This window comes from Chlamydotis macqueenii, chromosome 14 (assembly GCF_036417535.1).
Source record: "Chlamydotis macqueenii isolate bChlMac1 chromosome 14, bChlMac1.mat, whole genome shotgun sequence".
In the NCBI taxonomy this organism is placed as follows: domain Eukaryota; kingdom Metazoa; phylum Chordata; class Aves; order Otidiformes; family Otididae; genus Chlamydotis; species Chlamydotis macqueenii.
In genome coordinates, this window is record NC_141569.1 from 17,489,382 (window position 1) to 17,506,188 (window position 16,807).

General features: G+C 54.2%; 1 protein-coding gene across 2 annotated transcripts; it reads left to right on the forward strand.

Moving 5' to 3' along the window:
* The first annotated feature begins 1,417 nt into the window (after positions 1-1,417).
* PITX1 (paired like homeodomain 1) lies at positions 1,418-16,063 on the forward strand. 2 transcript variants are annotated; one of them, XM_086758918.1, is made up of 4 exons: positions 1,418-1,505; positions 9,391-9,573; positions 12,253-12,458; positions 15,044-16,063. In XM_086758918.1, exons 2-4 carry the CDS (start codon positions 9,411-9,413, stop codon positions 15,581-15,583), a joined length of 909 nt encoding a protein of 302 aa, XP_086615044.1. In that variant the 5' UTR covers positions 1,418-1,505; positions 9,391-9,410; the 3' UTR covers positions 15,584-16,063. The 2 variants fall into 2 exon arrangements, with proteins under 2 accessions (XP_086615044.1, XP_086615042.1); XM_086758916.1 differs by having other exon boundaries at positions 1,421-1,505; positions 9,326-9,573.
* Positions 16,064-16,807: the final 744 nt, after the last annotated feature.

Here is a 16,807-nt window from a genome sequence, read left to right on the forward strand (position 1 = left end):
TCGAACTTGGAGATCTTTTCCAACGTTAAAGATTCTATGATTCTATGAATTCAGCATCCCAGAGGAGTTTCCTCAGCACCCACGCGGAGACGTGGGCAAAACCTTTCCCAGTGCCAGCCCTCATCCAAACCCAGTGCTGAGTGAGCCGTGCCCCACGCCAGGGACATCGGGGCGAGACCGATGGGACACAGGCAGCCTGGGAACCTCCCCTCCATCCTCAGCATGTTAACATCTGCCGGAGGAAGACTTTTCTCCTAATAACACATCATTAAACATTGATTTAAAGACAATCATCTTCCCCCTCTTTAATTTCACAGCACCTTTAAAACAGCTGTTAGGCTGCAGCGGGGACGATCAGCCGAACAGGAAACGCGTTGTTAGCTCCTAGCATTAAACCGGTAGAATGCATTAATTTATGAGCTCCTGCTCCCTCTCCAAACGTTTTATGATGTTAATATCACCTTGACGTGCTGGTAGGCCCCGGTGCCAAAGCCTCTTTCACACAGTGTGTGCCATCCTGAATTACAGGCTGGGTGCCTCCTGGAACTGCCTTCGGAAAAGCGGAGTAAAGCGGCGAGCACTAAAGTTAATATTATCTTACAGACTAACAACCAGCTAATGCTCGACATGTGAATCCCATTTACTTCTCCTCTCTCTAACAAATGGCAAGTGTGGGACCGGACTGTTCCTGATTTTCTGCTATTTATCTTCCTGATCCATTCCATATTCGTTGTCCTTGGTTTTCAGCTGCGGCCACGGCCTCTGCGTGAGCGTGCACGTGCGTGCGACCAGCTCCGCTCGGGAGATGGCACGTCCCCGTTGCGGTGTTTGTTCAGTCGCTGCACGACGTGGGTGTTTTTTCTTCTGGCAGGAGACCTTCCAGGGTGGGGTAGACAGGAGAAGTGAGGTGCCTGAAACTCCGGAAGCATCCCTGGAAAATTAAACTGGGCAGAGGGCCTGGGGATGGGTGTTTGGCCAACTGGGAAGCACAGTGAGCCTATGTGAGCATCTTCACTGAGCCCTGCATCCTGAAGGATGCCGTCCTGGGTGCCTTTTGCTGCCTCCCCCCGGGGTGCTCGGCGCTGCGCACTCACCTCCACACTGAAATCCTAAACCAGGAGCCCTATTTCAGAGCTTGTCAAAAAAAAAAAAAAAAGGAAAAAAAAAAAAGGGGGGACTTTTCCTTGTCCCTGCCCCCTCGGACAGGGAGGAAATGAAGAGGGCAGGGGCCGTGTAACCGGGAGCACCGGTCGGGGAAAGCGGGGGGTGCTGGGGATGCTCTGGGTTGCGGGAGGGAGGCGAAGGGCGCGGGGCGGCGGGCGCTACCGGTCTCCCGGTGCTGGCGGCCCTGCCCCCGGCCCTCCCCCGGCCGCGGCACCCTGGGACGGGGCTGACGTCAGGAGGAGACGGGGAAAAATCTCCCAAGAAAAACCCTGGAGCGGCGGCCGGGGCGCGCACAGCCCCCGCCGGGCCCGGCACCCCGCCGCCGCCGAGCGCAACGCCCGGTAAGTTGGCCTGGGGACGGCCCCACGCGCGTGTCGTGTCTCCCCCGCGCCCGTCACTCCCCACGCGTGTCGTCGCCTGTCCCCGTGCGCCCCCGTCCCGCCTCCTCCCCCCTTCAAAACGCGTGCGCCCTGCTCTCCGTCCCGCCCCACGCGCGCCAGCCGTGTCCCCCCACGCGTGTCCTGCGGGGTCGTCCCGCACCGCCCCAGCCCCCCATTCCCCCTACTCTCACAGCTGCGTGGAGGCGGCCGGCGGTGCGGAGCATTTCGGGGCTGGAAAACAAAGCCGAGACGGGACACGCGTGGGGATTGGAGTTGCGGGGGAAAGAGTGTGGGGGGGGGGTGGAGCGCCCCTCACCGCGGCCTTGCCCCCCGCCCGGAGCTCGGCCGCTCCGCTCCGCGCTCCGCGCAGCCCTTTGACATCTTTATACCGTGTATAAATTCTTTCGGGGCCTCTGCGCTTCGTCAGCTCTGACAAATGCGCTGGGAAATGCAATTCCAGAGGGGTTACCTCATTTTATTTCATATATATAATTTTTTTTTTTTTATGAACGCGCAGCACCGTTTTCAGCCTCCAGCGCTTTTGCGTGGTGTCCCGGAGAGGCCGGGGGGGTCCCCGGGACGTGGCGGGGGTCGGATTCGGACGGCGCGGGCCGGGGCTGCGCGGCCGCGGAGGAGAAGCGGCCGCTCCCGGGGATGAGAGTCTGGGCCGTCGATGAATTCTCTTTTCAGAAAAATAGTATTCTACAGCCCCTCTGCATTTCTTTGTTGTTGGTGGTGATTTTTTCCCCCTTTTTTTAATTTTTAAAAAATGCAGAATCTTGAGGAATTATCCCGCTCCGGGATAACGGCTCCTTGCAGCGGAGCGGAATTCTCGGAGTAGGAGGAAAAGGCGCTTTTTTTCCGCTTATCAACCCCGCTTAAACCCGCTTAAATGGACGTGAGGGCTCCCCACCGACGGTATCTTTCGGAGATTTTTTTATTTTAGGTCTCGCGTTTAAAAAAAAAAAAAAAGTTATTGGGCAAGTTTTCTGTTATTTCCTCCCTTTTCCCCAAATTTTGCCAGCCGCGCCGCGGGCGAACACGAAGTCCGAGGCACGGATTGAACATAAAACAATACCGTTGCGCCTCAATCGAGGACCCAGCCGCAGTTTGCTTTTTTATAACAATTCAAAAATATATGTATTCCGCTTAACAAACCCAGGTCCGCGTTCTCCGGGTCATTCCCTGCGCCGGATCCAGCCGTTAGTCTAAAAACCGACTTCCAAATATTTCCTGAGAGCCACTTCCCTGGCAGAACCTCCTCAAAATCCTTCATTTGCCTGAAATACGGACAAAATCCCTGGAAATCCGGCAACATTTCCCGGGGCAAGTTTGAGCCGAGTTAAAGCAGATATTTCCCACCGAAACCCACCGCCCAACCATAACCGGGCGGCTCCGCAGCCTGTCCTTTACAGTCGGTTTTATTGTTCACGCAGATTTAGTTATGAAATAGCGTGTTTCCAAGGGTCTATATCCTTCTTATCGGGTTTGGAGAAGGGAGCGCTTTCCTACGGGAAGAAAAAAAAAAATAACCGCAGATTGAGCGATGCATTATTTCCCTCCCGTGATGAGCAGCTCGGATAGATGTTGCTTTTAAATAACAAAAAGGGGAGGAGAAAACATTCTCTAGTAAAGCCGAATTCCTTCGTTAGACCGCCTCCTAAACGTGCTAATAAAACTAATTCGTTTTATTTGCCCTGAACTTTTATATCTAACCCGGCGCGCTGATTAGCCCTGTTTTCCTATCTCTCCCTGAGATGTGCCCGTTAAGATATGGTCGTTCCCAGAATGAAACTGGAAAGAAAAGTGTCCCGGTGCCTTTATCTCGGCGGTGTTTGCTCCCCGGGCAGCGGAGAGGAGAGGGGAGTGCGCTGAAACTGCGCCGGGAGCAGCGCGGTGCGGCCGGGCAGTGAGGCGAAAGTAGCCTTTCGAGGGGAAATTGGAAAAAAAAAAAGGGGGGGGGAATGAGGAAAAACAAAAAAAAAAAAAAGAAAAAACACAAAAGAGAGGGGAAAATAGAAATTTTTTTTAAAAAGGAAAATAAAGAAAACATAAAGGAAAAAGGGAAATAAGATAATCTAGAAGAGAAAGAGCTCGATGCACACAAAGGTTAATTGTTTCTCTGATTTTGCGTTTTAAAGCAGGAAATGTGCGGCTCTGCAGAGATTCGCTGCTGTTCTGCGAACATTAAAGAGCCTGGTGCGCTATTAGAATATTTCAGCCGTTCAGGAAATGTCCTGTTGAAGGGGAATGTGTTTCCCCCATCCAAATGCTGCGGCAATTAAGAGGCTGCTCGCCCGAAACAAGGTGGGGGAAACCCACATGGCAACAGAATATCGGTGGGTCTATTTTTTTTTTTTTTTCCCCCTGCCGAAGAAGGGTCTTCAGGAAAAGCCAACGGAGTGCCCGGGCCTTTGATTCTCCTGCTTCAGAGGCATCTTTTTTAATCCACAAAAGAGACATATTTTGGGATCTAAAGATGCACAGAGTAACATGAGCAGGCTGCCTAGCAAACTCCGGTGCCCCTTCCTCCGTCAATTAATAAGAAAAGCATGTTCCCTCTGCTCGGAGAGGGAATCGTGGGACTATATTGGTTTTTCCCCTCTTCCCCCCCTCGCCCCAATCCAGGGAAACAGTCCCTCATCCATCCCCTGGCGCTGAAGCTCCCACCTCACATCAGCCTGCAAAGGGCCAGGATAAACCCAAACTGCTGCAAAACAGCAATTTTTTTTTATTATTTTTTTTTTCTTAGGGCAGAAATTCAACGCTTGTGGTCTGAAGGATGCAGAGAGGAGCTGGGAAGCAGCTCCGGGCCGGGGTGGGACTGTGCCACCGGGTATTTGGGGGAAAAAAAAATTATCCCAGGCTGACGGCGGACACTCAGGAGACGGTTTTATGTTGGGAGCCAGGGTTTTATTTTGGGGGTGAAGGTTTTATTTTGGGGGTGAGGGTAGGGGAAAGAGGGCCGAGAGGAACCCCCCCACACCCCAATCTGCTTCCAGCTGCAGAAACCCGAATAGGAAAACCGTTTCTGCAGCCGTCAGTCGCTGCGTTTCAAGAAAGCCTTGGGGTATCATTTGTATCTGTCAGAAAACATTAAGCCTTCCATCTTTTCATCCCAACTTTTTGCAAGCGCTGCCGCTGGCCACCGGCTCCCGCGGCGGGATGGGGACACAGGGTGGGGGGCGGTGGGATAAGCCACAGCCCCGGGTGTCCCAGGTGCCCTGGGAGCTGTCACAGCCCAAACACCCCTAAAAAAAATTCCCTTTCCCCCATTGGGTTTTAATGTCAGGGGGGAGCTGAGCGAAGAGGGATGGGGCTGGGGGGGATGCTGGAAACCCCTCCTGCCCAGCATCCACAGCTCAGCTCTGCGCAGAGGAGCCCTGTGCGCCCACGGAAGGCTGCGGATGCAAAAACAAAATTAAAAAAAAAGGGAGGCTGATTTCGTTTTGCTTAACTTCTTAGGAAAATTGCTCTCCTGGCTGCACAGAGGAGGACAGGCCAGCTGGGAGCCAGTGTAATTTTCCACCTTCCTCTCCTGAGCGATTTAACACGATCCCCAGGCTGGGTTTGTTCCCCCTCTCTGCTTTCCACTGCCCACTCCTCCCAGTCTGAGGGGGACCCAACTCCAACTCTGGTAGGAGATTGGGGGGTGCCAGGGCTCCCAATGGACTCTTTTAGGATGGTTTTTGGTATTAAAAAGTTGGGGGTTTGCAGCAGCTCACAGCTGCTGGACTGTATGAAGGGGGTACTAGGTGGAGGTTGGCTCAACTTGGCTTGACTTGGTCTTGGATTGGCTTGGCTTGTGCTTGGTTTGGCTAGGACTGCTTTGTTTGGGGTTGGCTTGGCTTGTTTTGGTTGCATCGGTTGCATTTTTGTTTGGCTTGTTTGGGTTTGGTTTGATTTAGTTTGTCTTGGTTGAGTTGGGTTGAGTTGGCCAGGCTTGGGTTTGGTTGGCTTGAGTTTGGTTAGGCTGGCTTTGATTAGGTTTGGTTTGGTTGGGTTGGGATTGGTTGGGTTGGGTTTTGTGGGGCTGGGTTTGGCTAGGCTGGGTTGGGTTGGGGAGCCTCTCCTTCCTCTCTTGCCTTGCCGCAGCTCTGTTTTTCAGAGGGCCTTCATCTCCTCTTGTGCAGAGGTGCACTTGGGAAAGGATGCTTTCGTTTTTGTAACAATTTCCAGTAATTTATAGACTGAATCTAAGTCTATACAACGCCAATAAATCTGAAGAGGAAAAACTGGCAGAGACTGAGCCTCGCCGCCTGATATATGGCCCAGGTGGTTTTGCGTTGACTGCAACCGCAGCAGCTTGTCGGGGATGGGAGCCCCTCTCCGAAAGCAGGAACGCCCCTGTCCCTGGCGCCTGGGGGGTAACACAGCCCTGTCCCTTGCACTCTCAGCAGGGTCTGTCGTCCCGTTGGACGGCAGCGGGCGTCCTGCTCTCCTTCGGACGCGTCTCATCCTCTTCACGGGGCTGTCACTGGCGTGGCCAGCGCTGATTTGTTTATAAGCGCTGTCCCCCGTTCTTGGGTTATTTATAGCAGGAGGAAGCGGAGGGGTTTATATGCGGGCTTACAGCGTTTTACAGACCCCCGGTGCAACCCCCAGCTTGGGGGGAGCCTCGGGGCACAGTGGCTGCACGGCGGTGCCAGCCCCACGTGGGTTGCGTGGACATTTCCCATGCAAAGCTCTGTAGAAACCCACGCACACCGACCGCGTCCCTGGCAGGGGCTCCGCAGGTCCCGCTCGGCCCCCGGCCCGACCCCTCCCTCCGCCTCTCCCCGTCCCGTCCCACGCCCACGCAGGTCGCGGGGACGCTTCACGTTGCGGGAAAAGCAAGCGGCTCCGAGCGGGCGCATCAAGGCTTAGAGGTCGTGGCCTGGCTGAAAGGCGAGGCGTGATGTCAGGGAAGCGAGGCATGACGTCACGCGGGTGGACCCCTGACGTAGCGCCTGGTGCAAGGAGGGTGCCAGAGGAGCGGTGTCCCCGGCGTCCCGAAACGGAGCGGGCCTGGAGGACGGGGGGGGCAGAGGAGAAAGCACAAATCTGAGCGGGGACAGCCCAAAGACTGGGCTCCGTTGTCGCGACCAGCGTTGTCGCGACAGCAAGGGGAAGAACCAGGCGGCTTTGGGTTTGGTTTTCGTTTCAGGAGCGCGCCGCGCTTAAATCCACGGAAGACGTGTAGGAGACACACGCGAGACATACAGACGTAGCCGCCCGCCTGAGGCTGCCCACCCGCGCGCAGGTGTGGGCCGGCCGGGGCGCGGACACGCGTGGGGAAGGGCAGGAGGGAGCCGGGCACTGCTCCGCCTCCCGAGGGCCGGGAGCAGCGGGGCCGACCCGTTACTCTCAGTTTAACAGGGGGAGGAGGGGGATCTGCCCCGATGACCCCCCTAGAAGGAGTCGAGGGGGCCGTGATTTTAACCTGACGTTAAAACCAGGCCGGTGCCCGAGGCTGAGCCTTTCCCTGAGCACGACCGGGAGGATTTGAGCCTAGAACGATTTTTTAAAAAAATATATGTTTATAGAGCAGAATAAAAACTGTAAATTAGGCGTGTTAGAAAAAGACAAAGAAAAAGCGGGGGGGGGGGGGGGGGGGAAAGAAAGAAAAATCTCGCCTACAGTTTTGAGGCTGCTGTGAGCAGTGAGGTTTAAAATAGCAGGAGCGGAGCAGCCGGGCTGCTGGGACCTGCCCCGGAGCTGCCACCGGTCCCGGCCCACGGAAATAAAGGAAAAAATTATTAAAAAAAAGGGGGGACTCTGAAGGGTCTGGGGCACGGTGCGCGTTTGCAATCCGGTCACCTTCCTCCTCCTCGGGGGAAAGGCCGTTCCCACCTCTCGTTTCTGCCCCGGGAGCAGATCTCCATCCTTCTGCATCAGCTGAGCCTCTCGAAGCCCAGAGGCCCTGGCCCGGGTAAATATTTGCGTTTGAAATCACGTCCATCCTTAGCAGCCCGAGATGGCTTGGTTCACCTCGGGTGCCCGAAATTCCCGCATCTTTTGCGGACTCCTGAGCGGAGTTCAGCCGGGAGCGGCGGACAGACGGACGGACATCGATATGCTACCAAGAAAAGGAGATTTAAAAAAAAAAAAAGAAAGAAAGAAAGAAAAAAAAAGAGAGAGAGAGAGCTAGACCTGACCACCTGTACATCCCCTAAACTGGAGGGCAGGGGTGCAAGGATTGGGAGCTTTGGGGTCTCGTCCCCGGGCCCACGGGCCCTGCGGGGAGCTGCCGGGGGGGGCTCAGGGATGGAGTGGGGGTGTCAAGGAAAAAAAAAAAGCCTGCGTGGCTGGAACATTGCTCCCCTCCGCTTTTCCAGAAAGCGGTTCAAAAGTTCTCTCCCACATCTTTACTTGATTTGAAAGGAAAATACAGTGTCGGGAGGGACCGGCTACAGCGAGACGAGAAAATACAGAGGGGAGAAGGTCCTGGATTCCCTGGGCAAAGCTGCACCCGGGGTCCCTCTCCCCCTTCCCCTCGCCCCCTCTCCGGTGCAGCGAGCCCCCCGCCACCGGTCCCACCGGTACCCCGCTTCCCACCCGCCTCCCCGAGGCTGAGGGGGTTTTCCCATTTATTTTTTGTTTTGGGGTTGGGTTTTTTTTGTTGCTGTTTTTTTTTGAGTTTTTTTACCACCTCCCCAAACTCTGAGGTGTTATCCTGGAGTGCTCACGGTCGTGTCCCGGCCTTGCGTGGTCATAAGGGGGTCCCGTCTCGGGATAGGATGCACCGGTACCCACTGCGGGATGAGAAGCGGGGGGGGCTCCTCCCCACCGGTTGCCCCGGCCCCCGGGCTGGCAGAGCCGCGGATACCCTGTCAGGAGGGTCACGGCGAGTTCGGCTGCGGGAAGAAAATTGTTTATTATTAATTATCTGCTGAAAGATGGTGGGATGGGAGCGTTCTCACTGCCGCTCTTCCCCCGGCTGCGGTCCTCCGGTCGCCGGGCAGGGTCCGAGCTGAATGAAAGAAAAAAAAAAAAAATTTAAAAAGTTTTTTAAAGGATAAAAACAGTTCAGATACAACCACAGGAGGAACTGGTCCCCCGCGGGACTCGCGCCGGGAGGGGCCGCGCAAGGATGCGGAGAGGGATGCGCAGGGTGCGCAGGGGGCGGAGGTTCCCCACGGGCCAGGAGGCCCAGCCGGGCTGGGTGCGGGGATACCCACGGAGATGCAGTGCTTGCGCGGGGGCGCAACTTGCGCACTGGCGGGGGGGGGGCGGGGTGCTAGGGGCGGGCAGGGGAGTCCGGAGCACGGGCGGGGCGTGATTTTCCACCTTTCCACGCGTATTTTTTCCTACCTCACCAAGGCTGCGGGGGGGAGGGGGAAGGAGGAAGCGAAGGCGGGGGACGCACACACCCCCGTCGGGGGCGGGGGAGGGCGGCCCGCGGAGCTGGCCGCGGCCGCGGAAGGTGCGCACATCGGCGGGGGAGCGCGGCCGGGCTGGGCTAACGCTAGCTGGAGCGAGAACGGGGAGGTTTTAACCTTGAGGGGGAGGAGCCGCGTTTCACTCCAGGCATTTGTTCTCGGGCAGGTCACTCGGATCTCTTTGGCTTTAAACTGTCCCACTCGCGGCTCGCCCCGCTCCAGAAGGAATCTCTGCCACTTCCCTGCCTATGCGGCCGCGCTGCCCTGAGCAAGGACAACCGGCTCCCAGCCACTGCCCGCCTCGCTTCTGCCCTTAAAATAATACTCATTATAATAAGTGGATTTGCTTTTGGTTTTCTTGTTGTTTGTTTTTTTTTTTTTCTTAAAAAAAAAAAAAAAGAAAGAAAGAAAGAAAGAAAGAAAGAAAGAAAGAAAAAGCTCCTTGTTCCTTTCTGTGTGGAATAAACACCTGCAAACTCCCCCAGGCAGCCCGGCGGCCCCTGCCATGGATTCCTTTAAAGGTGGAATGAATTTGGAGAGACTGCCCGAGAGCTTGAGACCCCAACCCTCCCATGACATGGCTTCCAGCTTCCATTTGCAAAGAGCCTCGGAACCCAGAGACCCCATCGAGAACTCGGCCAGTGAATCCTCCGACACGGAGGCGCCAGGTAACCCACCCACCCCCGCCCCGCACCCCCAACCCCTCACCCCCCCCCCCCCGCATCCCCGGCCCCCCTCCCCACCGCGCCTTCCCTTCTGCGGGGCGGGTGGTGGGACTTTGCCCGCACCACCACCTCCCCCCCTCACAATCGGAGGCGTTGGGATGGGATGGGGGGGGGACACGGGAGATGGGAGGGGGGAACACAAGAGCTCGCGGTGATCCCGGTGGTTCCATCCCGAGTGGGGAACTGACAGCGCGACGGGAGGGCTTACACCGCTCCCATCCCAGGAGTTTCACCTTTATTTTTTTTTTTTTAGTAAAACCCACAGTTGTTAATTGATGGGGTCGAAGGGAAGCGGGGGGGGGGCTCTTCGGGAGCACGGTTTCGCCGGATGTTTCTGCAATAATGTCAGCTTTTGCCCGGGTTTATTTTCCAGCTCGGGTGGTGCAGGGATGGAAAAAGATCTCTCTGTCAAAGTAGAGAAGGGGATTTAAAAAAAAAAAAAGAAAATTATAATAATAAAATTAAAAAAAAAAAAAGCCCCGCAGAGCAGGAGAGGCAGGCCGCCGCGGAGGGGATGTGCGCGGCTGCGGAGAGGTTTTGCGCGGGGGGCCGCGCGCTTTCCGCGCTGGAAAGGGTCGCTGAGCGCCGCGTGCGAGGGCTGCAGGGAAAGCTGTGGTTTCCCAGTTTGTGTTTAATTACAGCAGCAACATTTCTAGAATGCGAGGAGAAGGAAACAAAAAGGAGCGTGATACCCATTCTGCACCCCGACCCTTGCAGGGGGGAGTTTATCCCTTATTTAATTTTAATTATTTTTTTTTTAATATCTGGTGTGGCTCTCCGGAGTTTTAGCAGGTCCTAGAGAGTGGCTGGGGCAAGAGGCACTCGGGTGATAAAACAGGGTTTGGGTTGTGCCCTCCCAGCCTGATTCGCAAACAAAGTTAGGGACCGGCGTCTGGAAAGGACTCCGAGATTAGAGGGGATTATTGGAGATTAGAGAGGGAGATTTGCTCCGTTTTGCCCTACCCCTGTGTGTGACCCCTTGGTGCCGGAGGAGGGCTGGGGACCTGCCTGCTTTTCTTCTCCGAGAAGCTGCAAAATACCTTTCACGGTTTTGGTGGGGTTTTTTTTCCTTTTTTTTTTTTTTTTTTTTTTTAAGGAGGGGAAAAAAAAAAAGTGCAAATACCAAATAAAGCTAACGTGCGTTATGATTTGAAATGGTATCACAGGCCGGATTTTTAACGAAATTAAACTCCGTCTGCTTTCCTACCGGCTCTCTCTCGGCCCGGTTTTTCCAGCCTTTTTCCAGCTGAAATCCTGAGGATTTGTCTTCGCGGGGGTTATTTTGGTTTCTCTTTCCCCGCGGCTGGACCGGGAAGGTGCAGAGGGTCCGGTACGGGTGGGGTTTGCCCCGCAGAGGCCTTGTTTGCTCTGCAAACGATTTAAGGGCAGAGAGAGGCCGACTGGGCTGCAATCGACTCCTTTTTAGGGTTTCCAGCCCCAAAAGTTTCCCGAGGGCTCCTTCGCCGCCCCCCTTTCCCCGTTTTTTCCCCGCCGAGGAGCGATTCGGGGGTGACTTTGCAAGGACGAATCCTCCCGGGTTTTGGACACAGCCCGCGATTATTTTTAGACTCCCGCTTCCCTCGCAGAGGTCGGGACTGTAGAAATGCTCCCCCGCCTCCGAGCCCGCCGGGATAAAACCCTCTAAAAACTGTGGGAAAAAAAACTCTAAAAAGGAAAAATCCCCCCGGCCCCACCGCCCGGCCGCACCTTTCCCCGTTCCGCTGGGGCTCGGGCCGGGAGCACATTTCGTAAAGGCCTTTAAATCCCTTTTCCGAGCTCTTAAACCGGGCCAAATCCTGTTGAAACCTGGGCAGGGAGAGCGGGAAAGGCCGTTAACGAAAGGGAGCGGGGAGGTTTTGTTCCGTCCGCGCAAATCCCGACCGCGAAAACGCTCCTGGTTTGTTTGTTGTTTTTTTTTTCCTCCTTTCTTTCTTTGCTTCTTTCGATATGATTTTTTTTTGCAGAGGGCTTCGCTCAGGCCGGGGTTAAACTAAACGCTAAAATCGTAAAAGTGGCTAAAGGGGGAAAAAAAATTAAAATAAAATAAAAAAAAGAGAGAGGGTTCTTTTTGCAATGAATCGCTTGCTGGGTTTTACACCCCTGCCCTTCCAAAGTTTCCTGTCGCGGCCGAGCACAACAAAGACAGCGGAGCAAAGATCGCGCCTGACGTTGAAGGGAGCGAAAAGCTGCGGAGAAAGGCAGAGCAGGCGATGCTGCGGGGAACACACGCACCCCCACTCCAATTTGTCTCACCCGCTTCGAGCCTGGGGGAGGGGGGGGGGGGGAACTGGTCACCTAGTTTCCCCTCACACGCACCTCGGGCAAGGCTGGGTTTTGCTGAGGGACGCTCGGTGGGTGCAGGGCCCAGTAGGACACGCGTGGATGCCAAACTCCCCGCTCCCCCCACGCGTGTGTCCAGTGGGGCGGAGGGGAGGGCTGGGTGCGGGGATGGCGTGATTGCCTTTATGTATTGGGATTTCTGTTTGGAAAAACAAACAAAAAAAATAATTAAAAAAACAAACAAAACAAAAACCCTCCAAAACAAAACAAACAAACAAACAAACAAACAATTAAAAAAAAATAAAAAAAAAAACCCAACAAATCCTGACACCTTCCCGGCAGAAAAGGAGCGGAGCGGCGAGCAGAAAAACGAGGACGGGGCCGCCGACGACCCGGCGAAGAAGAAGAAGCAGCGGCGGCAGCGAACCCACTTCACCAGCCAGCAGCTGCAGGAGCTGGAGGCCACTTTCCAGCGGAACCGGTACCCGGACATGAGCATGCGGGAGGAGATCGCCGTCTGGACCAACCTCACCGAGCCCCGAGTCCGGGTAAGAGGGCTCTGCTCCGCACCCCGCTTTTTTTTTTTTTTTTTTTGGATGGGGGGGAAATTGCCCCTTTTGAGAGCCGTTGAGGCTGTTTGCGAGCAGAAGCTGGTTGCTGTGGGCTTGATTTTTGGTTGCTAAAATGGGAATCCGGGCTGCAGAGGAGAAATTCCGAAATTCGGGTGGCCGGGAGATGCAGCCCGGAGCGGGCCCAAACCGCCGGCACCGCGCTTGAGGACGGACCCGAAAAGCGGGGGCCGAGCAGCGGGGATGCTGGGGTTTGGGAAGGGCCCTGTCCTGGGGTGCAGACCCCCCCCCCGAATTGGCCTAAACCAGGCGCGGAACTACGGCAACCCCCCTCCCGCCCAACCCAGCGCTTCCCCTTCCTCCGGTGATTATTCCCAATAATCCCAGCCATCGCCATCAGCTCCCAAAAAAACCGCTGCTTGATGCCATTGAGGCGGAGAGATTGGGGCTCAGCCCCCCCCCCCACCTCGGACCCGCCGCGATCCCCCCCGCCCCGGTGCCGGCTCAGTGCCTCCCGGCCGCGCATCTTCCGCGGCCGCGAGCGGAGGGGCTCTTTGCGGAGGACGAGGGCTGGGGAGCGATCGCGCTGCAAAGTCAATGAGCGCTGTAGACACATAATCGTACGGCCAGGGCGCCTCGGAGCCGATGCCACCACATTAAAAAAAAAATAAAAATTATATATAGCCTTGGCAGTTCCTTGGAGAGATTTAAGGGTGAAATATCCTGGCAGTGAACGACCAGACCGGAGTGCCCGTAGACTTTCTGCCCGCCGTGCGCGGGCTGTCACGATTTTTCCACCTCCCCTTTGTGTTTCCCTTCCCGAGATATTTCCACGCGCGATTTCAGCCGTGGCCGGACACCCCAGCCGTGGGCTGAATGGGCTGCCACGAAGGGGAGAAAGTCAGGGAAAAAAAAACGGGAACCGCGGAGGGCAGCCCCGCCGTCCCGAAAAGCCACTTCTTTTTTTTTAATTATTTTTCTTTTTCTTTTTTTTTTTTTTTCCTTGGCAATTAAACCGCGAGTGACCAAATCGGATTACAGAGATTCTGCTTTAAACCTTTCAAGAGTAAACACCCCTCTGCAATGGGGAAAATGCATCTGCAAGCGTTGTCTTAATTGAGTTTAAAACAAAACAAAGCCGGAGCGGAGACTAAACTGAATTAATATTGCTGGAATATTTCAGGAAGCAAATAAAACTAATATACGAGTTGCCATTAACGTAATTTCGTTCTCCCTCTGTGTGGAGACGTTTTTGGGTTGATGTTCTGAGATTGCAGATTGCAAATCTAACCTTAATTTGCTACGAGGGCCTTCCTTTAAAATGTCTAGGAGCCATAATTAAAACTATTACCCTCATTTTCAGGAAATTCCTGTCTGGAAGCACCTTCCGAGGAGTATATTACAGGTTTTGAACATGTTGGCGTTCGTTTCCTATTTATACGTGATTCTTTTTATTATTGTTATTTTTTAAAAATAGACTCCGCCATGCGTTCCCCCTCAAAAAAAAAAAAAAAAAAAAAAAGTTTCCATCCTTGAAACCGGTGTTTAACCACAGTTGCTCTGTTCCTGCGCCGGGAAGGGAGGCCCTAAGGGGGTCAGGTCCGCGTCCCCCCTCACCTCCCCGGGCTCCGGAGGGAGCGCAACTTCCGCGGGACAGGGCGCAGGGGAGAAAACCGGGAGAGGGATGGCGGGGATGCAGCGGGAGAGGCTCGCAGGCAGGGAGCAGCCGGTAGGCAGGATAAATGCAGGGGTTTTAACCTGAAAAAAAAGAATTTTAGGGCTGCCCGGCTTCCATCACTGGGGGGCTCCAACGCTTTCCGAGGGCTAAAAAAAAAAAAAAAAAAGAAAAAGAAAAAAGAAATTAAAATAAATAAAGAGGGAGCTTGGATCAGGTTTTTGCATCAAACACCAGGAGCGGCCCCCGCTTCTCTGTTCCCCAGTCAGGGCTGTAAATTCCCGTCAGACATAAAGGCAGAGGCTGCATCCATCCGAGGGCGATGCGGGGACTGCTTTTTTTTTAAATTTTTTTTTTTTCCCCCCAAACCTAAACATACTAATCCAATCCCCGTTTTTATGATCTGTAACAGGGGACTTTTATGACACAGCATTAGCGTTGGGAAACGCGGCGGGGCCGGGGTGAGCCGGCCCTAATCAGAGCTTTGCTCCGGGGATAGGGTGAGGGACCCGGGTGGGGGGACACGGCCGGGACACCCGCGCAGTCACCCTGGGCGGAGAAACCCGGCTGCGCTCATCCCGGCTGCGCGCATCTCGCGGGACGGAGAGAGGGGATGCGCGCAGAGGCCGAGGGGCTGCGCGGAGCGGGACTCCCGGGGCTGGGGGCTGCAGGGAGAGGCGATGCGGGGCTTGGGGACATAGGAGAGGGAGACACACGCGCGATTGGTGGTCCCCACCCCCGCCTTGCCATCCCGGCCAGGGCGGGGGATGCCGGTGCCGGGCTCGCAGGTTGCCTGCGCGCCCCCTCCGCGTGCCCCGGGAGGCGGTGGTCCCGCACTCACCGTCCCGTGTCGGTGTCCCCCGTCCCCCTTGTCCCCCCCTCCCTTCAGGTCTGGTTCAAAAACCGCCGAGCCAAGTGGAGAAAGCGGGAGCGGAACCAGCAAATGGACCTGTGCAAGAACGGCTACGTGCCGCAGTTCAGCGGGCTGATGCAGCCCTACGACGACATGTACGCCGGCTACCCCTACAACAACTGGGCCACCAAAAGCCTCACCCCGGCACCTCTCTCCACCAAAAGTTTCACCTTCTTTAACTCTATGAGCCCCCTCTCCTCGCAGTCCATGTTCTCGGCCCCCAGCAGCATCTCCTCCATGAACATGCCGTCCAGTATGGGCCACTCGCCCGTGCCGGGCATGGCCAACTCCGGCCTCAACAACATCAACAACATCGGGGGGTCCTCGCTGAACTCGGCCATGTCCTCGCCGGCCTGTCCCTACGGGCCACCGGGCTCGCCTTACAGCGTCTACCGGGACACTTGCAACTCCAGCTTAGCCAGCCTCAGACTAAAATCAAAGCAGCACTCCAGTTTCGGCTACAGCAGTTTGCAAAGCCCCGGCTCTAGTCTAAACGCCTGTCAGTACAACAGTTGACGGACTTGACACAAACCACCTCCGACAAAACACCGCCGACAAAGCAAAGCGACGTTTAAGGGAAAAGGGAAAAGTAAAAAAAAAAAAAATAATAAAAATTTTAAAACCCGATGACGATTGAAAGCAAAACCCGAGCAAGTGAGAGAGGAAAAAAAACAAAACAAAACAAAACAAAACATCACGGTAAAAAAAAATACCCACAAGCTCCGCAGACATCGATTGTCTCAAAAAAAAAAAAAATAGTATTAACGCACCAACGATGCAACCAACAAAACAGCGCTTTTTCTATAAATAAATAAATAAATAAATAGAACAAACCATCAAAAAGAAAAAAAAAACAAACCCAAATCGTAAACGGACCAGAAAACTTTTGCAAGAGACACCGAAATCTGGTACATGGATGAGTTGCAATTTTTTTTTTCTCTGGATTATGCGGGTTGTATGTGTTTACTTGAACTTGCACAGGAGTTGGTAAGGCGGCCGCTGCCCCGCGGGGAGGGCGGCGGGGGGGTGCGGGCTCGTGGGACGGTTCTGGGCCGCTTGTCGCACGGGGAAGAGTTTGGTTAATGTTTACCACTGAGAAACAGAATCACACTCGAAAAAACTTAAAAAAAAAAAAAAAGAAATAAAAAAGGGGGGAGGGGGGAGAAAAAATATAATTCGCAGAGTAAGTTCTGCAGAAAAAATGGTTAAAATATTAGGTATGAAACTATTAAAAATAATAATGACAAGGGTCAACCACTTATATAAGGTTATATTTATATCTACCGTTGCATTGTGCCGGATCATTGTCCTTGGCCGTTGAATAAACTGTTTTTAAAATGCATGATTCTTGATGTTTTTTTCTTTAGTTGGAAGCTATAATCCAGTCATTCCTGATACTAAGCAGCTCAAGGTTTCTACCTCTTCATCCTTTCCAAAAGACTGCAGTATCCCCGGTTGTGAGAGAGCACAGAAACCCTGCAGTGATGCGAAAACTGTTCAGCATTCTCCCCATCCAAAGTTTTTTCCTGATAATGAAATTATCATTCATCTTTATTTAAGCGCAGGGGTGAAAAAACACCCCCCCCAAAAAAAAAAGAAAACAAAAACCAAACCCCTTTTAGAGAGTCTAGTTTAAAAAAAAAAAAAAGACGAAAGATGGTCTGTTATGAAGTGAATCCAGATACTGCATCTCTGCTAGAGAAACAGCGAGCCTCGGCGTCCGGAAAGGTTGCTTAGCAA